This window comes from Falco peregrinus, chromosome 5 (genome assembly GCF_023634155.1).
Source record: "Falco peregrinus isolate bFalPer1 chromosome 5, bFalPer1.pri, whole genome shotgun sequence".
NCBI lineage: Eukaryota > Metazoa > Chordata > Aves > Falconiformes > Falconidae > Falco > Falco peregrinus.
In genome coordinates, this window is record NC_073725.1 from 35,105,708 (window position 1) to 35,128,840 (window position 23,133).

Here is a 23,133-nt window from a genome sequence, read left to right on the forward strand (position 1 = left end):
GAGATGCTCCTGGGCCTGTGAGCAGCAAAGCGGCTAAAGACCAGCCTCATCCACTCCTCAGATACCACTTGCAAGGCAACAATGGCTGCATACCAGCAGTGCTGAAGTTACTTAACAGATCTGGTCTGTCTCTGAAAGTCTCTCCATTATGAATAACTGGGTGGGGATAACCTACGAAAAACTACAAGTTCATTCTAAGAGTCCTTTCTTCACATCTGTGTGGCTTTTTAAAAGGCAATGGAAGTGTGCAATAACGAGCAGCGTCTGCAAGCTTTCTCCTGGGAGATGAGCTGGAAAGAAGAAATTGTGTAACTGCTTGGACCCAAGGATGATATTGACTGAGACTAGATCTGCCATTTTTGCTCCAGCATGGCCTGCTATGTATCTTAAGCATTCACCAGTGCAGTCATCTTCTCCTTTGCCTCTTAACAAAGGCCCAGCAAATACAGAAGACTATGTAGGGATGTGCTAAAAAACATGACCTGAGCTATATCTCTTCTTCAGTCTGGTTTCCAGGCTGTTGGCATCTGTAATGGAAACGAAGCTTTGGGGAATGGGAGTCTTTTCTCTGTCCATCTGTCCCGCTGCTGGCTGCAGCCTCTCCCTGCTGTTCCCATCGCACTGACACCTCTGAAAGGTGACAATTCTCTTGGCTGGTTTTATCCACAAGGAAGAGAGGGTAGTCTTGGTTTTGTTTCGACTCCAAATCCTAAAAATGGGAATTAACAATGTGACTTCACAGCAAAAGAAAATTCTTAAAATACACACCAAGATGTAGATAAGCAACCTGGTTAGCTGTTAAAGACAATACCGTATAACATGAACAATGCAGGTTAAAGGGTGCATTTAGCAGTGCCATGTATTATCTGCACTATGCTTGGATTCAAAATGAGGTAGGAAACTTTTAGGGAAAAAATGAGGGCCAAAAAAGGTATTTTCCACCTAAGTACTTGGCTGGATGTTTGTAATTAAGAATGAACATTGCATTTCTTTTCAGGGACAGAGCATCTCCTAATACCGCAGCTGACTTAATATTTGAATATTGAATATCATCACAATTTACTGATGATTGTTGTTGTCCTGGTATTTTCTTCCCAGATCACTGGAACTGGCTGGTTTTGACTCAATTTATGTCACAGCCCCAACCTGTTGACTACCTCTAGCCAGAACTCCTACAGGTATCACCTCCCATATATAGAAATGAAAGCTCTGACACTGATCTGGGAAAAACTTTTCATATCACAGTAATAAGTGATTTGCCTATAACCCATGAGTTACTAGACTTGGTATACTGGGGCTTCTCCAAACTTTTTAATTATGAGAATGAGGATGTTTCTCCCAAACTCTATTCACCTGTTCAGTCACATAGCAGAATAAAAACTAATTTCTCTTAGTATCTCTCTCTGCATTCACTGTAAAACCTGGTGGCAATTTTATTTTGTAAAGGGATATATTTTTTTTTTCCAATAGAAACTAGCAGAAGTATGTAGCAGAGTAGTTACATTAATTGCTTTCAGCTGTATTTCCTTCTTTGTGTGACTTCTAATTGCTGGTGCTTTGCTAGAATGCTACAGCCTGTACTGCTTTACCTGAATCAATATAGGCAATGAGGTGCTACTGGCTTGTTTGGATACACTTCTACCATAAGATGGCAGCCGTAGTACATAAACTTTCAATAATATACTAAAAATTACAATTATTAGATCAATATGTATATGATCACTACTGTCCTTACTGCATAAACCAGAAAAAAATGGTCTCATTGTAGCATTATCTGGTACTGCATTCATGGTATGCTATTAGTTCATCATTGCAGCTCTTCCAAAACAACATGACTTGCCAAGAAAAAAAAAATTAATAAAAATTTGATCAGGCATAAAATGACTGTATTTTTGGTTAAAGTGCAGAACAATAGTACAATATAGGTATGGTATAGCTTTTGTTTTTATTCGGCTATTTAGTATGCTGTAGGTATAAATGAGACTTAAACCAAGCATCAAACTGAACCTTTCCGACGTTAATGTGATGATAGCTGTGTTATTATGAGCCTAATGGTATCTAGTGCACACAATAATACATAGGTGTCATGCTGGGAAACCAATGATCTGGCTCTCATTCTGACTGCAGGCAAAGAATATCTCATCAAAGCTATAAATTTCATGAGTCTGTTCCCAAATTTAAAACCCTTAAGGAAATGGCTTTCATGGTTCAATAGTTTTAAAGGGTTGCTCTTACTTGGCTTTGTAACAAGGAAATTAATAGTTCTCCTAAACAAATCAGAATTATGCCATAGCTGCATGCATTTTCATGCTGTTGCCTTCAGCATTTTACTTCCTTCTCCAGATAACATCGCTGCAGAATCCACATTGAATTCACTGTGGGGAAACATTTATTACCTGCTATGATTTTGCACTATAGCATTAGATAGGTGATAGAAGTCGTTTACTCTTTGCTATGTAAAAATTGTTTTCTTTAGGTCATGCGAAATAGAGTCAGTTTCTAATCAACCTTCACTTTTCACAGAGTAAAACCAATCCAACCTAATGTCAGGGCGAGTTAAGTTTCTGTAGGGTGATGCAGAGCAACCGACCAAGAGGTAGACGGCTTATGGGATTGCAATAACAAAGAAGCACTGAAGTGATACACTTCTGTGTTAACATGTTTTCTTCCCTTTAAAAATTCTGACTGCAAATATCAAAGCTCCTTAGAAGAAATAATCACGTTTAAATTATTTTCTTAATTTAAAGGTATACAAACGTTTTCTAATGAACAGAAAATGAATACTGTGTTAGGAGTAGCTGGTTTATGTCACATTTCGTGCATATAATGCACCACAACTAGTGCAGTTCTGGAGAAAAACTACACTTGAACAGCAAGTGTGCAGTGTAGCAACACATTACAATGTTTCATTAACAAATAAGAAAATACTGTGGATTGTCATTTAACCAGTAAGAAGTTACACATACACTGGGATTAAAATATCAAGATATATTTGCTTTTGTGCAGAATCCTTATTATTGCACATTTTAGAACCAACTATTTTGATGCTTATAGAGCTACAAACAGGAGATTAACAGCATCTGTGTCAAAAGTAGCTTTGCCTCTTTGGCTCGTGCTTGTATCTTTAAACGTGAGTTTGTAGCATTCAGAATAAAAATTCTTGCATGAAAACAATTAGGTAATATACTAAGGAAATTCCCCTAATATCAAACAATTGCACATATAATGCTGAATTTATGATATATCTATGGTTCAGCATAAACCATACCCTCATAAATCAGAAACTGTGTGAGTGATTGACAAGAACTTCCACATCTCAAATTGCTGATCCCCATATGAGGGAGTGGAAAGGTCAGACATTATTTTCTATGAACAAAAATTATAGTAATAGACTAATTTGCTCTTCTTGAGGGTGAAGTGGTTGTCTGTAATAGAAAACACAGTGTTGGGAGTCTACAGAATTCTCAATAGCCCACCGTTCCACAGGGGGAAAGAGCAAACATGGAGGACTCAACCAAAACCAACAGTAATCCATCATAAACTGCACAAAAAGCGGTAAATTTGCTTTAATATGAGGAAAATGACAGCTTCTCCTCAAGCATGGAAAACATAATTATCCCCTAAGCCACCCTAAAATAGCTATCACTCGTGCAAACCAGAAAATGGCAATTCCCAGCTGGGGAGGACCACCACTATCATGCATGAGCAGGATGAAGTGGGAAACAAATAAGTTCTCCATCTAGGTTTTCAGATCAGCATATGACTTTCATAACTTAGAGGGGGAGAAAATAAAATAAAAGGGACATAACTGTCTGCTTGGGCACATGTGCATAGGGGCATGTGTGTATATTTACATACAAAGAATATACTGCTTCACACTGTGTATATTCACAAAGAAGATACACTTTCACAAAATGTCTGTAATCAGCTGAATTAAAGTTGTCTAAACTTTTGCTCATCCCATCTCTAAGTTAGCCTTTGAGCATATTCAAATGAGCTTTGAGCTTCACCCTGAAGGAGCTAAGCTGTTTTCAGTATCCAAGCTAGCTTGTGCTTGACTGCAGCATGCACGTGACTTTAATATAAGCCACAATATTCTGCATCAGGTTTTCAACTTAGTTCTGATGAAGAGTAACACTCAGATGCATCATGTCATAGTCATGTAGGGCTGTTGCAGCCTCCTGCTTTACCCACTGCGTTGTATTCAAAAAACTTCCAGACACAGAAAAAAAAAGACATAATGAAAATGAACTTATACTGGTAGTCTGAAAACTCAAGAATATACAAAAAAGTCAATTCAGCTGCAAATTTTAATTAGATAAAGGCAATAAAGTCACCTATTTTGTACAGTTGTATTTTTTTGTATAGTCTTTATTTGATCTTTATTAGTTAAACCCCTCTCCATTTAGTAAAAATGTCTACAAACAAGTCATTAAATAGGTCTCCATTTTTCTGGAAGGGATGAATTTAGGAGTGCATTTTGATTTAGCTGCATTTGTCTCACTTCATGTCAAACACAGCTGATCATGTTAACAGTGCTGGTTATCATTACTTTGCAGTGAAAATCTCTAAATTTCAGCACTTGATTTTTGAATTAAATAACTTAAACCAAGGGAAAGGTTTCTGTTTATCAGCCCTGACTGTAGACTTCTGGTGACATATGTTGGATTTCTGAAAAAGGAGTTACATACAAGTATGATTTATGTAATCATACTTTCATGTTAAATTTTAAAGAATTTAGGAAAGACACAGAAATACTCCTTTTAAGCTCATCAGCATTATGCATCAAATGGAAGCCTCTGTATCTTTCAACATCTGAACCATTTTTCACACTCAGGTGTTTGAGAGCCAAGCAATATATTTTCATACGAAACCTGAACACCAAATAACCACCCTTCTCATCTTATGCAGCCATGAAGTCTCGGGCTGCCACAGAGCTTAGACTCATAGCAAAAGGACAAAACTGCTGCCATGGACTCAATGGGAACAGATTATTTTGCACAAATGAGACCTATCTGCTGATTTCAGACAGGATAATTTGGGTGGATAAAACCAAACATCAAGTGCACTGGGGATGGGGGCAGGCAGAGAGGCCAAGACATGGCCATAATCCATCCCAGCCAGTAATTCCCCCTGCCATTACTCTACCTTTGTGTAAGTCCCATCCTAAAACCTAATTCTCTCACTTTTTCTTCTAAGTTACTTGTTCTGTCCTTCAAAATTCAGAGGCCTTTCAGCCCTTTCCAATGGCAACCCTGCCCCTTCAGATCCTGGTGAGGACTAAGCTTTGAGAAAGGCCTATGGCTTTCTGTGTTGGCCTGAAAAAAAGGAAGAACCTTCACTTTCTTCCCATCTACCCTGTGATCTTATTCACCATGGTGCAGAGAACAGTCCTTAAGGTCCTGTGTCGTAAATCCATGCCTCTGTCTTTTCTACATCTGCCTCTTCCACTGCAGAGAAGTCAAAATCATATTCCCCCTCCTTCCTGAGATGGCTACAAGTGGTTGATCTGTCTGCATCAAACAGACCAGTGCTGAATTATTTTATATGCTAATTTACATGATAGCTGCATTCGTTAAAATGAGATCTAGTGTTATTAAACTCCTGTAGAGTAATTGTGATTGAAATTTGTTCATGAGCTACACACATTTGAACCTCATGAACCAGAAAATAATTCGTAAAAGATATTGCTTAAGCATAGGCATGTTGTTCTTAAAATATCTGAAACTTTAACTTACACAGTCAGGATAAAATTGAGGATGAATACTATTTACAAATCTGATTTAACACTTAATATACAGAATAACAGTAAAAATACAGAAGAGTGGGAAAAGAGGTGAACTTATTCAGTTGAAGATTAATTTATCCTAGACCAAGATAAACTTCACTCAAGGGACTTCAGTGAGTGTTGTTCTAATCCTAAACCAGAATCAGTAATATTTTTGGTTTCTTCACGGCAATCTGTGATGCTATCGGGCTATAAATCTACATGTGAATTTCCTGTACTAAACCTCCCATTTACTGACCTGCACGGGCTAAAAAAGCAGAGGTGAACTGAAAATCATAATTATGAGTATAGGAAAAAAAGGTTTTTATTTTACATTTTCACTACTGACTTCAAGGTCTAATGACACAGCAAGAAGTTATTTTATTCTGTTAGAATGGAAAGAATGGTATAGAAGGAATTAGACCTGGGTGGGATGGCCTAATCAAGACAAACGTTTGACATTCATTAAAAGACAACGATCATGTGAAGATGGAAAATGTTTACATGGAAGAAAATGATAATGCAACATGAAACCAATTAAAAATCACACGAGATGCAAACATAAAACTAATTACTTATGAAAACATTGTATGTAGCAAAAAATCCCTGCTCCACCCAGTCCTCAGCGACATTTATTTTAATCACTGATCAGAAGAAATTTCAGAACCGATTTAGTAGAACATATTCATCCAACTTTAAAGAATCAAAGCTCTTGTTCAGAAATACCAAAATATGCCTGAGTTATAACTATCCTTTAAGGATAACATTGCTTTGTAGAATAAAAGAAAAAATTGACCTGTTTGCTTAGTAAATGCTATTAGTAGTGAATAACCCATCAGCTCTCTATACCGTGTTCAAAAAGCTTTTAGAATTTTATTGGTATGGTGCTCAGTTCTGATAATTCAGCTTTTAATGCAATCAAGAATATCACCAGGAGCTACTTAATTAATTCCCCTCTGCAGCATGAATTTAATTTTCAATGACTTTATTGAGAACTTTTTTTGTTAATTTTACAATGAGAAACTCTAATCACTGTTACACAACTTGCAAATATTTCAAACAAGACAGCAATCTCCTATTTTTTTGATTTTTTCTGTTCCAAATTCAGCTCCTGAGATGAATTTTCTGCCTCAGCTTCATTTTCATCTTCCTGTAAAAAAAAATGAAAACCTGAACATTAATCAACTTATTGAAGAAGTACACTTTTTGTACTTATGCATATGTATAGAATTCTGTACAGACTTTTTCTATCTTTTGCCTAACCAATAAGCATAAAAATAAGCAAAAAAAGATCATTTATTCATGCATTTGATTTTGCTCAAGAATTGAAATAAAAATGATAAGAGATTTTAAAAAGCTTAATCACCTACATTTATAGTAGAAGATTAATTTAATGAGTAAATATTTCACTGATCAATTTACCGCATGGTTACATAAAGAAATTACTAAACCATACACGGATGACAAGATATTCAAACATCTGCAGCAGACAGTATTATATACCTTTCCTTTGTTCTTGACCAAAGGTTTCCACTAAATTACTTTTGAATGCAAGAACTTTCATCATTGTTCTAAAAATTACTTTTGAAAAGCATCTGCCACTGAAAAATGTTTCATTTTTTTGAGACCAGATACGTTTGCTTCACCATTTGATAAAAGACAATAAATTTAACTTCAGAGACACTTTATGTGCTGCAGCATCGTATTTTTGTCCCATCTAGCATATTTTCTTGACAGGTCTGCCAATTTTCCAATTACTTGTACCACCATATGTTATCTGAAGATCAGTCAGGTCTAAAATAGGAAACATGAGCATGTCAGGCAGCAGCATGCTTACAATATTCTACACCTTCAGTTCCAAGAGTAGGGCTCATAATTCACTACAGGTTTCTCTGGATCTCACAGAAAAAATGAAGTGACATCATAATGCCGTTTCCATAGGAATGGATACTATTTTGTGTCCAGCACAAAATCGTGACCTCCAAAGTATAAATTATGGAAGATGGAGAAAACTGTTTTATAAAGCAACTTGTAACCCATCGCATCATGAACAGTCCTTATCACACATTAGAAGTATGGCCAGTTTTCCTGCCTGAATTTTAATTCAAGATACAAAGAATCTTCCTTTTTTCCAAAAACACAAAGAAGAAATGAACAGATATTTGGGAATGAAGTGTCCTGGTTGCTATAACACCACTCATCATAAGTCAACAGAGGGGGCAAATGAAATGTCATGGGACCCAGGAACCCAGGGTGCAGTTTCCTGCTTTGAAACAGCACTTTCATTCTTCTAGGAAAATAACTTTATCTTTTTGCATCCTAGTCCTCCTTTCACCATCAAAGGGTGTTTTGTAAGGCTAATCACAATAGATTTAGAGATACAAAATACATAGGGAGATCACATGGGCAGCACAACATAGAATAACAATGGAAAATCTCATTAAAAAATGTGGTCTCGTGTTATGTTACACACTAAAATAAAATGGAAAAGCTAGTTGTTCTATTAAAGAAACACACACTCCCAACTATGGTGCTTCTAAATCCTCCCCCCTTCTGGGGACAGGCTAGGCACTGAGAAATATTTACATGACTGACCACTAAAGGCTAAAAGCATTTTTCTTATCTTTCTGGACTGTCATCTCTTCAATCGCCTTTAAAATGTGTAGGGAGCCCTGTGGCTCTTTTAGTTCAGGTGAGAAAACATGTCTGCGCATGTATGTGAAACCAGACTGTTGATTTGTTGAAATTACAAGTCTAGCATATATTCAAGAGTGTAATGTACAGTACACATACAAAGGTCAAACTTCTAAAGAGAACAATGGCAAGGCAGAATGGGAAACAACAAAGGAGCGGTGTGTAACTAAGCTTAGATATACTGCTTACAGGTGACAAAGAATATCGCTGAGTGAAAAAGCCACCCCCTGAAACTTTTGGCTTCTTTCATGAAGGACTTGTTAATAAAAGAACAGCAAATCTACATGTTTCTGAAGGTCCTTACCTACAGAAGCTGTATCCCTATTGACCTCAGTGTCAACTAATCCACTTCCATAGCGTACAATCTGCCATTATTCCAACGTCCTGACTTGTACTCCCTCATACAGCAAATATAAGCTCTACACATTCTTTTCCCAGCACACTCGACATTCTGCTCAGGGCTTCCTCCCCTCAGAGAGGGTGCATGCAGACATTTCAGAGATGACAGGGCCAATACCTTCACTAAGGAGCAAAAGCGGGTGAAGGGATATTAGGCTCAATACTCAGTATCAGCCTCCTAAGTCAACTTTTTGTGGACAAAAAGGTTTTATCCAGTAAAAGAGGTTGTTTTGGTGTTGTTTTTTTTTTTTAAGAGTAAAACAGAATTGTCTGGCTTTGTGTAGACTCGAAATGTTTTAATTCTGTGCTCATAAGGTCATGCTTACTCTCTGGCAGATTTCCTAGGTTACAGCAGCAGTTGCAGTGATTAGTATTTTCTAAGATGCAGAAATGATAGCTGAGTGGCTACAGCAGGGCCAGGATTTTCTCTGTGTGAATATTCAAGATGGAAGCATCCCCACTGGGACATTTTGCAGTACCAATACTCTTTCCTTTGTTCATCTCTTGTTGCTTCAACCAGGTAAAACATACTCAAACAGGTAAAATCTACCGGCAGAGTATAAATTGGACTTATGTGGGCAAATTCCCACATTATTTTTTGTTATTTTGACATTCTCATGCACAAAAGCTTTCTGAATTATGCTCCACATAAGGCATCTTAATTTTGTAGGCACTTTTACTCCATCTGTTTTCCACAAACAGAAACTTCCATTTCATCTTGAATCAGAAATCTAAGTTTATTATCTCTGAGCATGGGTGACTGCTGTGCAAAACACAGAGTAATGACGGTTGATCTTTCTCAAAGTATGAATTACCAAAGCAAGAAAACTTTTTTTTTTTTTGTCAGACACACCTTCAGCCAGATCAGTTCCCAGACCTGTGCATTGCCACATGAACAACTGTGCTAGCACAAAAGAGATGGCAGAAACGATTGGCAGGGGACATGGGAAAGTATGAACAACCAGTTCTGGCACTCATGCAGCTTTCTGACAGAAAAGAAGTGACAGCGGTGGCCTGAGAATGGCAGACTCAGCAATGGCTGAAAATCATCAGAAATTTTTGAGATGTGAACTCCTGTAAATCATAAGAAGTGGAGTATCACTGCCAGCATATTTGGGAAAGATTTGAACTGGCAATTTAGAGCACACATATTAAACATACTCCAAGATGTGAAGATTCACTGTTCTTTCAGTTTGCTGACAATGACAAATTTCTATGAAATTTTTTTATCTTTTTTTTTTTAATAGCCCAAGAGGCATCGCAATACTGAATTGGTTAGAGTTTCTAATGTCATTAATAATGTTTGAATTTTCAGCTAAATAGCCTATCTAGCCTAATTTACAAGAAATTATGCTAAACAGAATACAGATTAAATATATTTAATATATTTGTTTTACTAATTAACATCTATCATTACTATCATTATAATGCTTTTAATTCTGATGGATAGCAAAGGAAAACCTTTTTTCACGTTATCTGTTAAAAAACAGCCCATGATGGCAGTGTGTAAAGTTGCTATTACCAGTGGTTACACAGCAGATGCAATACTGAATTTGAGTTTCTGTTTCACAAAAATTCAGTTCACACTATTTCTGTAAATGACTTATATTTCCATTTTATGTTATTATTTATTTTGCTTCCAGTCACCTATGATTTTACTGTCTAATGCTTCCTGTCCTAAAAATCCTGAAATAGAGAACAGTCATTTTGGTGTTAAAATGTTCAACTTTCAAAGTAGTTTTTTCTAGCATAAGTCAAAATCAAACTTCTCTCAGTATCTTTTCTGGCTACAGACCACCATAGACTCAAATATTATGCAATTTTGAACACGCTCACCAAAAAGATGCCTCAGCACAGATCTGGTGACTTGTAAAAGCAGCAGAGGGAAGTGAATCCCTCAAGACTGCATTACTATTCTTACTGGAAAAGAGCATTTAACAGCCCAGAGATTATTTTCATGTTGAAATGAATAAAGTTTACTAGTCTGGAATTGTCATTCTTTCAGATTTTCAAAGCCAAGTGGTAAGGAGAAGTACAAAGGGTGTTATAAAGTGCTGTTAAACCCAACACCCTGAATGGAAATGTCAGCTCAGGAGCTCCTTAAGCCATTGATGACTAGACATCTCATCAGCATCCTGATGGCCTGATGGATCTTCCCCATCAGCTTTTTTCCTACATCCTTTCCCCAGGCATCACTCCTCTTCCCTGATGGAAACAACATATGGGATTAAAGGGTCCTTTGGATGTTCTCTGGATCTCTTCAAATGTCCTATGGATATCTCTTCTTTCAAACTACTTAGTCTACACTTGGTAGCTGAGCATCTATGGGTCACAATAACAGAACGAGGCCAAGAACGTAAAACTGAGACCCCAAAATGTAAATAAGTGTTGTGAATTATCACTGAACTATGGAGCATTCAAAAGCTTTGCTGAAGTTAAAGGGAATACTTCGCTATTTAGATGTTTTTACGTGCCAAAAACTAAAATTGAGAAGCTGACTTATATGATCCTATTTCTGAAAATGTTGATCTGACAGTTGAGAGAGACTGTCATATAACCTCATCTCTTCTGAAAGCATGTTTAAGGTCAACTACAAATAGTGCTCTGAATAGAGAATAACAGGTCCGATGTGGAAAGTTAATTTTGTAGTTTTTATTCCAGAATGCTCCCCTGTAAACAAATTATGGCATTAAAAAAAAACAAAAAACCAAAAAAACAACAACAACACCAAAAAAAGAAAGCAAGAAAAAAGCCTAGAAATAGGGCTTTGGGTGTCCCTTTCACTTTCCCTCCTCCAAATGATTTAATTCAAAACATCTAATAATTTCTTTTTATTCCATTAGTTAATGAAATGAAAGCTGTAAGATGACAGTGAAGTAGACAATTCTTAACTCTGTCAGGGAATCTGACACTAATCTGTATGTAGAACAGATCACACCTCAATTAACTGTGCTAGGAAACACACCAATCCACAGATCTGTGCATTACACCACACCTGTCATTTCAAAAGTTGCATTAGAAAGGTATACTTGATAAAATAAACCTGCTTTTGTGCACTTTGCAAACTGTAAACCATATTCTAAACTTAATAAACAGCTATATATCTGGTTAATAAGAAAGTATGCAAAACACAAAAATATCTTACTATGAAGAGGAATGACTAAAGGGTTCTCTATGCTATCACATAATCTAGAAATCATCTCAAAACCACTCAGGACCAAATTCAGATACTATTACTTCCTATAGTATCTTAACCCAAAAGAGCTGTAATATGACCAATATAGTAAGGTCCTGTGAGGGTGTCCAGCTAGTATTTCACCTCCCGCCTCACAGATTCTAGCTAGCAAAACATGAGTTGGAAGTAGGTAGAAATATTTTTAATACTTTTCAAAAATATATCAGGAAAAAGGGACTCTAGAAACTATAAGAGCTTTTCTTTCCATATGTTTAAAGTCTAGCTTTCTAATCTCATAAGCCAAATTTGGAGGAAAATGAGTTTTAGTCAAAAACTGGGAGTTAAATCAGTCTCTGTTAAATCAGCAAGAGGTAAGCATCCACTACTAAAATCCAGTATATTTTTTTTTCCCCAAAGCCCATGCTATCTTCTTCAAATGTGTTACTGACAACCCTTATAATGAAGAGTGGTGTGAAAATACAGACTACAACTGAAAGAGTTCTTTACCAATAGATATTAGAAGCAAATATACATTTCTTGTGATAGATGACAGTTTTCTGTCACCGTAGCTCTGCAGCGATAAGGCTGCTGTTTGTTTCCCAAGAAAAGGAGACCCTTGCTACATGGATCATTTTCATAGTGACAGTCTTGACAAGTTTGACATTTTCTTCATGAAGTATTCTGAAGCAGCCATCAAGAAAATGCCCCCTCTGGGACCACTGGCAAGCTGACAGTCGTACCTTTTAATGTGCATCTCCATTAATTCTTACTGTCAAAGCCCACCAAAATCCTACAGCGAAATCTCTGCTGATCTGCTACATTAAAAAATGGAGGCTATGAATGAACTAAACATTATAATGTAAGTAAACATGACATCAATTAACTGGAAGCAGCTCTCCACCCCATTTTGTTCAGTAAAAAGAGCAACGTTTAACTGTTTTTTTTTCCTTCACCAATGCAGTACGTGGCGTCTGCTCTAGGTGGCAATGCAAGACTGCGAGAAGTATTTCTACAGTCGAGCTCCTCTTATGAAGCTACAAGCAGCTGCATGTTTATCACAAACGCTTTCCTTTAACTTCCACTGGTACAAGAACTTTTTAAGTCTTTCTGAAATGTTTGTCAGTGTTCTGTATTCTCTATTTCCTTGTTTCTAATTCTGATTATACAGATAAATGTACCATCGCAAGAGCCCTTACAGTCAAATTTCATTTAACGTTTAGTACAGAAGTGGATTTTCATGCCAGATTTCAAATCTTCCATCTGTTTCTCTCCTTTTTAGGAGGCAGCCATTCCATTGAGTGGCCTTTCTGGCTGCCTGCCACTACAGTTGGGATGCTCTTCAGGGCAGGTGGTGCTTGAAACCCAAACATTGTTTTACAAGATCAGCTGGTTCTCCTTGAAGAAAGCAGAGGAAAATGCTTCCTCTTTAACACTGAGTCTTTAAAGGTTTAGGTTTGTGAACTTTAGACTGTATCTGTGGATGCTTAGATATCACAAACCTGAAACATTAACTAAGAAACAGTTGAAAAGCAACTTTAATGGCATTGTACTCTGCGTGTATGGGACGCGCCTCCTTAATTTCCACTCTGGTCTCAGAGTGCACAATGGCGTTAGTTTGCAAGCCTTTAAGTCCAACACTGTCCTGATTAAGATCCTTTCTAAGGCAACTTTGTCACTCAATTATAATACTTAGGTCAGTGCATATATAAACATATATATGGAAACCACAATAGCATTTTCTAGTATGTGGGAACAGAATCATTATTTTTATGAATTATAAATGAAAACAGAAAGTTCCACTTCATATATAGAATAGTATTGCATAGCCTAGAAATGCATATTCTAATCAAATCAAGATGATTTTAAATATTCATGGTTATACTCCCACCATATTTACACTATACATTTACTAAATTATAAGCAGCAAAACTTCATGTTTGTATTCTTGATGCTAAGAAATAAAATAGCTTTTTCTTACAATAGCTACATGACAACAAAAGGTAATCAGGCCAACAATAAGGAATTGATAGCTCTTGCCTAATAAAATAAAAAAACAAAACCAAACACAAAACTTCTCAGATGTTAGGCTATACATGCATCTTGGTAGTTACTAAATGACGGCTGAAGTTTTTTTTCCATGCGTTAACTGTTTTCACAAATATGTTTGGCTATAGACAGCCTTTTATCAAAAGGTCCGAACATTCTTTGTTTCCAAAATGATTAATAACATTAAATAGAAAAAGAGGCACAACTGAATTATCGAAAAATGCTTCTGTAAGCTACAATCAAGACATGCTGCTTGCAGTCGAAGGCAGCTGAAGAACATCACTCTAAACAATACTGAAGTACATGTTTTTAATGGAATAAGACAGTACCACCATATGAAAGGAATAAATTCATCTCAATAACAGAGAAAATCTAGACCTTAATGAAAATGTTTTAGGAAAAATGAGTGCATTGCATGCTTCTGACCAAAATTAATTAGAGTTTTAATGTTTTACATTTCTAGCATAATTCTTTAAATGGTGCATTTATTTCATAGTAATAAACACTTGGTTCATTAAGTAAAGTTCAAAATCTGTGTTACTCGCTACATTTAACAACCTTTGGCCCTCTTCTTAAGTATTTCTTGATTCAGGTTTCCAAAGCATTGAATAAGCAATTGAGGAACACAATTAAATTTCATGACTCTGCATATTTAGGATTCTTATTTCATCTAAGACAAAGGGCAATTAATCTACCATTCTATACTGAATTCCAACTTTAGTGAGCCATGATAGATACTTAAATGAACTTACAGAAAATGCTTAATTAAATTACTGTAAAAAGCATAACCAAAGTTTTTTCTTTCCTTATGACAAAAGAAAATGCACATTTAATTAGAAAAAGTGTATTGCAGTATTTTAAATTTAATAACTTGGGAATTCATGAAAATATTGCTAAAACGTGAAAGCTAACAATTCAGAAAGCTTTTCTCTCTTTTCTCTTATATTTCATCAGAACATTTCACATGAGTACAGCCATGAAATTCTGTTCAGGTGCAAGGCATAAAAGATGGATCTTTCAATAGAGTTATTATGATGACATAGGAGTCTGAACAACACAGCAAAGGCCTTTATTTTAGCCCCCTATTTTCCAAAATGTGAGATAAGTGAATGCTGTAAAAATGGCTTTATAGTTGTTGTAATACTGAATGCCTATATTTAGCCACAATCCACAAAGTTGCAAACACAACTGATATAAATGGATGGAGCTGTAGAAGTAGACAGAGGATAGACTGTGACAGCCAATAGAACCTGTGCTGCTGAAGAAATCAAGAGATGGAAGAGACTTTTGCGTTTTATTTCTAAAAAAACAAAATTCCTTTCAGTAGGTCCTCCAAAACACATACTGATATTTAAATTCAGAGTACAACAACTACAGACAGATGTTCCAATGATTTCAACATCCATTAAATAAAATCCCCAAAAGAGCATTCTAGGCTAGGACCAGATCCACACCTTCATGCTAACAACTAACGTACAGTCTCTCATGGAAGACCTACATCTCCGCTGCTGTTATGATTCATTTAATCTAAATTAAAACTAGCACTGCAGACCTACCCAGAAGTCAAAATCATTCCTTTACAAGCTGTATAAACATACTTTTAATATGATGATATAACCCAAAGATTTGGCTATGGACCTGAAATCAAACAAGACAAGAAAGCTACTGCTTTAGAACTTGGAATTCAGTTGGCTTGATAGCAAAGGAAGGCTTGTAGATTTGTTTGGGTTTATATTTTGACTTTATTTCTCATTTGAAGATAGCAATTACTGTTCTGATCCTGTAATGATGCCTGAATAGTCCTGTTTCTACAACAGATCAGCTCAGCTGTATGTGAAGCATCAAGGGTGTATTGGTAATAAACACAGTCAATTTGGAAACAAAATTGTAAAATTTCATGTACCGAGGTTTCAATAGTTTCAAGTTGATCAGCTTCTACATTAAAAAATGAATGTATTAGGTGTAATAGTACAATTAATTCTCCTCAGCCTCCACTCATCTGTGTTTCTCCATTTCCAAGTGAGGTTCTAAAGCCAAATGTTAGTTAATTCAGTGGGTATACTGAGGGATGTTTTGGTCATTTGTCATGATAGTGATGTTGCTTCGCTGTAATTTTTTGAAGTCAGAATCTGATGAAATCTTTCAACTGGAAATAATGCAATGTCCAAACATTTAAAGGATCATCCAAAGGAACTTTGCAAAAACCTGCCCTGTAAAAGCTGCTTCTGCCTCCAAATATAGTCTGATACCCCCCCAAACTTTTTCTCTAACAATATTTATAATTTATAAGATGTATTTTACTTTGTAAAAAAATATATATTAGTTGCCTTTCAGGAACTTAGAATCAAAGTAATTGACAGACCTTGCCTTGGTGCAGGTAGTCACCACAAACAGGTTTCCTTACAGGTTCGCGGTTCATTTTTTTCTGATAAATTTAGAAGTTACTGTTTCACTGTACTACATCAAAGTCATCTTCTGGTTTGTGAACAGCTTGCTTCCCACCTCTGCCCACCCTCCAACAAATCACACATTACTTTGTTAGAAGAGAAAAAATACTTCAATGTGATTCAGTTATTGAAAAGCTATATTCTAAAAGATTCCCAAGCTAGGGAAATCTGGCTATAACCAATTACTGCTTGGCTTTTACGGTAGAAGAGCTCATTACAGAGCTGATATTATGAACCATTATTTATCTATTTTTTCCTTAAAACACTGAAGCCACTTCATATCATTTTGAAGCTCACTGAACTCCACTCCTCAGAAGACTACTCACTCCGTTTTTTTGCCTCCCATTCTGTTGTATCACAATGCTTCCAAGAGATAATATTCTCCAAAATCATTAAGGGTCCACTTGCAAACAGGTATACATGCACAGTTATATTACACTCATCTGATCACTGAACTGAACGGTACTATTTACTGGGGCTGTGTACGAAATATATTGTAGAACCAGGCTTGTCTAGAATGGAATACTGAATTTAAACAGGCCCTGGAACAAGCATGGCATTTAAATTATCGGTATTTAAAAGGAAGCTATTTTCAGAGGACTATTTTTTGCTGAAATCCAAGTGCTGCCAGTCAGCTGCCTCTAAAGAGTTTCTGCCCAGCACCTTACACAGGGTCAGCAACGGCCCCGCAGCAATGTTCAGTAGTTACTGCTGCTGTCTGCTCTTGTACAACAGCCGCTCTCGTAACTGTCAGTGCTACCTAACAAAATCAAGCAAAAGCTTACATATTCATTCATTTTACTTAGTTGCAATCTGTTTGCTTTTATTCGTTGGCTGTTCTCTTTCTGTACATTCAGGAGCTCCAGCAATTGGATATCATGACTCTAAGAGTTAACAGCCAGTGACGACTTCATTATTTTCTGTTTACTGATGATTTAAGATAATCATCCTTTGTCTCCTTTAACCACAGAACAGGTAGTGGAAAAAAAAAAATTATGTGGGAAAACCAGGCTCACGTTCTGTTGCAAATAATACCTAGTATTTGCTACAACTCGTTTTGCCTGCCTCCTTTCACCTACATGGACCTTAGACCCTAGACAGCACTGACATTTAAATCAGCATTTAAATTTAGAAACAAATATGTAACTACACTATTTCATCTGCCAACATAATTTTAAAATATTATTATTAAGAATATGAAGACTATAAAGAAAATACAGCAAATGCTGTCTATTTTGGTAGACCACAAATCAAGGATCTTACTCTTCCCGTATTAATTGATGCTTCCCTTTGCCTCTCAGTACTGTCCTTAACGTCAGTAGAAGTTACTGGCATTAATCATTTGTGACTTGGACTGAAGTATTTCCTCTTCATTTAAATTCAAAGAAACCTTTGAGGAGTAAGTTCTCAAAAAAGTGAAACGTGAAAAATTTTGTTAGATGTTGCTTCCCCTGTTCATTCCAAATCCTAAAAATGATGCCTTTTAAAACCTAGATACAGAAAGGTCTCTAGCTCATGTCAAGATTTTGCTGTTCAGTTTTATACATAGTAATATATTGATATAATATTTATTTAACTATAATATTAATTAATAATTTGAATCTTGGCCAAGTCATATCATGCCACATACTGTACAGACACAACTGGAGAGTCTGATCTTGCAGAGTCTAAAATCAGTTATGAAAAAAAATGAAAGAAGAGAAGGACAAGTAGTAAAACACCATAAAAGCTAACTGTGTCAGGATAATGGGCATGCATCTCAACCACATTTTTGTGCCAAGCATGGCTAATAAATGAAGAATGATTAAAAATTTGTTATTATCAAAAAGTATATAAAACTAGTTCATATAGACATATATAAAAATATCTTACATGTCTATTTTTTATATTATATGTATATTATTTTTATATTTAATTTATACAGATTATACAGTAGAGACAGCAAAAATCAGACAGTTATTGCAGATATTTTATCAAAACAGCACTGGGCCTTGAGAAGTCAGTCTGTAGAGGTGTGCTTCTGTGGGGAAAACAGAGTTGAGGTCAAGGGAGAACTCCCCATATGAAGCACGGTGTATGGAGAAAGCTGAAGAGAACTTCTGGATAGAGAGCTGGCAGATGTCACTGGAAAAGAGGAAGAAATGGAAGAGTGGTACATAATAGGATTTAATCTAGAGGAGGGTCACTAACAGAAATGAGGATAAAGCTAATGCATGAGTCTATAGTAAAGCAAAGTCTGAGGTTCAGATGAGGAATTTCTCAGCAAAAATCTCTGACATTTGTCCCCCTACTATAATATGTATTTGGCCTGGAGGGTGTGGAAATTGAACTCACTGCTACATTAAAGAACTTATCCTCAAAATGTGAATAATACTACTTCCAAAGTCAGGATGGAGGTCTATGCATGAAAAGATTTATATAAGTGCTAAGTGCTGTCATTGTTATTAGATTCAGAAAGTACAGAAGGCTTTAAAAGCAGTAACTTTTCTAGTGCAGAGCATCACCTGTTCTTTCTGAAACCAGTAAAGAAGACATAAAATGAGTGCAGTTATCGCAAGATATTGTCTGGGTTTAAATTCTGATGCATATCTTTTGTCTCTAGGAAAAGTAAACAACCATTAATAGCAGGGATTTTATGATATTCAATATGGTATAATATGCAGCAAGCTATAAAGCATATGAAAACAGTTCTACTTCACATAAACTTGTTTTTATCAGGAAATTATTTAATTGGAAAGATGCTTTGAGAGCAATCAGAAGGCAATGCATAAAAAAAGGTGTCTGGTTTGGAATGATGAAAAGAGAACGGAGTCAAATTTTAAAACATAATTAAATAAGGAAGCAACTACCAAGTCAGCGCTAGTACATCAGCCAGCAGGATAAAATGGAGATGATGTGTGTAGTCCTCTTTTTCAGAAGGACAAGTACCTGCTGTCAAAGGAAGACCACATCCTAACAGCATTTAAGTGGTAGTCAATATCCTCTCTGTGAAAGCTGCAGTGGTCAGCTTGAGTTAGATAATTTTTTTTCTAAGTGAATATACTTTCATATTTGGGCTGTCTCGCATTGCGTGATGGTAATTGTTAAGGTTATGGCCCAGAATTACATCAGTTTCTGATTCTGGATTTTTAAAACATATTGTTTATGTCCTGTCTTGTGCTTACATTTCAAACTTTGTTGTTTACTCAAGAGACAGTGGGAGTTTCACACACAATATTCTCTTCATCCAAGAACAGCAGTAATTCATTTGCCCTAGCAACACAACATTTTCAGACACAGCGAGCATTGCGTCTACATATAACCAATTTTTGCTCTTGAAAATCTTTATTTCATTGAGAAAAATAAATAGCAAAATTTTCTTTTGTATATTAAAAACTTTAATTACAGGAGGACAGCTATAGGTACTGCCCAACAGGTTAAAATGCTTGCTCTGAACAGAGCTGTCACTAATACAGTATTTAAATTTGCAAAGCGATTTCTCATGAGTGAGATTGTTCCAGGCTGAAAACAACATGTTTAGTACCATAAACAAACAAGAGAAGACTGCACAAAATGAACTGTTTAACAGGGGTTTATGTACCCCCTGTGCATTGTATTTGGAAATGAAGTTCTTAAAACTCAGAGGTGGAGGGATTCTCTGTGGATTAGAAGAGCAACCCACAATCCTTTCAGTAGCGTCCTTTTATACAAAATTTGGCACTAACACTCTGTTTGCTTCAGCAAATGATTTCACACTTTGTCTTTTTAATCCAATTTCCACCTTAATATAGACTAAAGTGTAGTGAAAATACTGAAAGAGGATGCCTGGAAATGAAGTGTGTTAGAAATCGAATCCAGGTGGTAATCCAGTGCCACACAGTCAGCTCATCGTTAACTGAGAAGTTTAACCCGCAGACAGCTTGTAGAAATCAGCGTTCAGTACTAATTATGACTGGATATAATTATCACACATGAAGACATGACTCAACAAGGCAGGTAAGAAGCTGAGTCTGAGAAAAAGAAGAGGAACAGGCACCCTATTGAAAGCAACAATAATTGATTGTAACACTTATCCCAATTTAAATAGCTCAGATTTGTAGGTTATTACAGCATTAGGTACTTTGCTGGTGTAGCCCCTAAGTGTATAAGCTACCCTACCCAGCAACAGCTTCCTCATTAGCAGGTCTTATCCCCTCTTTTCTGTAGGCCAAAGCACCCATGCATACCTTAAACATCCCACCCCACCCCAGGAGACAGGAGCCCCTTCAGAAAACCCTTACTCAAAATTTATTGCCATGGAAAACAATAATTTCCTAGTCAATGAACATCTCTACTGTTGTTTTTTCCTAGACAGATTAACAGGGAGCAACGCGGACAATGTCCTGAAAATGACAGACACTTCTGGGTGCCAGCGGCTTGCCATCTACGTGTCGTGGCAAGGAAGGGCCAGAAAACCAGCATCACTCTGTCTCCTTTACAGAAGCTCTGCAAAGGTCCACTGATGGCTCAAAGGCAACACAGCGCTGCCGCTCACTGCTTGTGGATACGATGTCAGACCTGTCAGCACAGTGAGGTTCACCAGATATTTAAATCAAAAATAAAACCCCAACAATCTTCAAGTAGCTTGAGCCTGATGAAAGCATACCACTATGATATTCCCATCACAATATTCAGTGCCACATACCTTTTTATCCTAGCCAAAATAGTATCTGTTCATAGAGGTCTCTCTTTAACTTACGCCTTGAGCAGAAGCAGTAGAAAGAAAATGGTACCTACCCAAATTAAAAGCAGATGTCAATAAAATAAAAAAAAAATTTAAAAAAATAAAGAATAAGTAAAAGGATTACAGTCCTAGAACTCAGAATGTGCAGAAAGCACAAAGCGAGTGAACCCAGTGCCAGAGCTCACTGGCAGCTCACTTTAATGACCTCGAGTACCTAACTGTGGCTCTCCCATTTCCCTTCACAGTGGGTAAACACAACAAATATAAGCCAAGAGCAGGCAACCCAAGTTAATTCTGTAGTCTAGGGATCCATGCTAAATTCTCAACCGGCTACCGCTGGCGAAAACAAAATGGGATTTTCTACCATTTCTGAAGCAAACACCTCCTTAGTGGAGTGTCTTTTGCATAGCCAAACTTGTCAGTTTTACACACTTCCCTCCAGAAAGGTAAATTGTTCCCTTAATTTCCACAATTTCTCACAAGATATAAGGATTTTCTTTATACAGGATATTTCAAAGTTAAGCTGCAGAATCAAAAAAAATTGTGCAGGAAGAAGGAAGAAGACCCAAGAAAATGGAAGATATATTTCCTGGTAATATTCTTTCCAAGGTGATTTGAGCTGCATTTTGCCTGCACTGGCTCTCAGCAATAAGCTAGCATTCTTGCTTAATGGAAAGGATTTGCATTCCTGGCCTATGTAAAAATTCAGGCTGCATCTGTGATTCTCTTTTTCCAGTTTCTCTGAGTGATCCAGGTTGAGATCTAAGATTTTTGTCTGAATAGTTTCACTAAATGCAAGGCAGCCCTTCCCTGCTCCTTGGGTAAAATCCCAAATACATTCTTTCACTTTCAAGGTCTTATCTGTTGATACAAAGAATAAAAGGGAATTTTCTCCATGCCCATTTTGTTGTTTTGTTTGAGCTGATAGCTTTAGACAAAAGCCAGGTAAAATAATATGTCTTAAGGTTGTACCACCTTCCTCCCATAAACTACTTCCTTTGGCTGCCCTCTCAACCTGTGTAGAACTTCACCCTTTGGTGGATGTTTCGCCATCTTGAGGCTTGTTTTCTTCTACCTTTCACAGTTTACTTTACAAAATTATCATCTTTTTAATCAGGAAAGTTCCTGAAGATCCTTAGGATAACACTTAAAATCTTCTTGGCATCCTATCCTTCAGACACAAGCCCTTCTTTTTTTGATTGCTGTTCTCTATCTACTTCCTTTAAACAACATCTCTTGGTACAAGGATAAGGTAGAAATAACAACTTACCACTTACAGATATGTCCAAGGTAGGGAAACTGAGGAGATTTTCCTAGAAAGGAAATACCTGGCAGTTGAACTGCCTTCTTTAAGTTCTGAATCATAATCTTATCTCTAATCTGTCATTTAAGGGAATCCAAGAGGAAAAACTGAAACAGGCACCAGTCTCTCTAAAAAAATTAGAAACATGTTTGGGGACTATGGCAATGTGTTCCAACCAGAAAACCACCACTTATGGTGTCTGTTTTGTAATGCTGACAGGCACTGAATATTTCACTGATAAACGTAATTTTCAACTCATTCATCTATCATAAAACCTTCTAAGCCAGGATTCCCATTTCCTGATAGGGAAGATATGAAGTAATATTTAACCTGAGGTTTATCCTGTTGAGCAGCATACTTTATCCACCTCACCAGGAGTGACTGGGAGTCTAAAAATTAAACATTTCAGATGAAAGCATACAACACAGAAATTAATTTTCCAACTATGTGTTCAGCTTGTTTGTTTTAAATAACAGTCCACCTATCTATTCCAAAGCCAATAACAAAAATTGCCAGATTTCAGACCTTATTCTCGCCTTTGGGGAGTGTACTACTCTGTGACTAAATCACTAGTCCTCACTTAGCAGCATCCAGTCACTA

The 23,133-nt window shown here is 36.5% G+C and overlaps 1 protein-coding gene across 1 annotated transcript in view; it reads right to left on the bottom strand.

Moving 5' to 3' along the window:
* Positions 1-472: 472 nt before the first annotated feature.
* Positions 473-23,133, bottom strand: part of PHF14 (PHD finger protein 14) — a 174,045-nt gene continuing 151,384 nt past the window's right edge. The window contains exon 19 of the mRNA XM_055803534.1: positions 473-709. Within this exon, the coding sequence (XP_055659509.1) occupies positions 488-709 (222 nt within the window). The 3' untranslated portion in view covers positions 473-487. The remainder of the gene's footprint in view (positions 710-23,133) is intronic.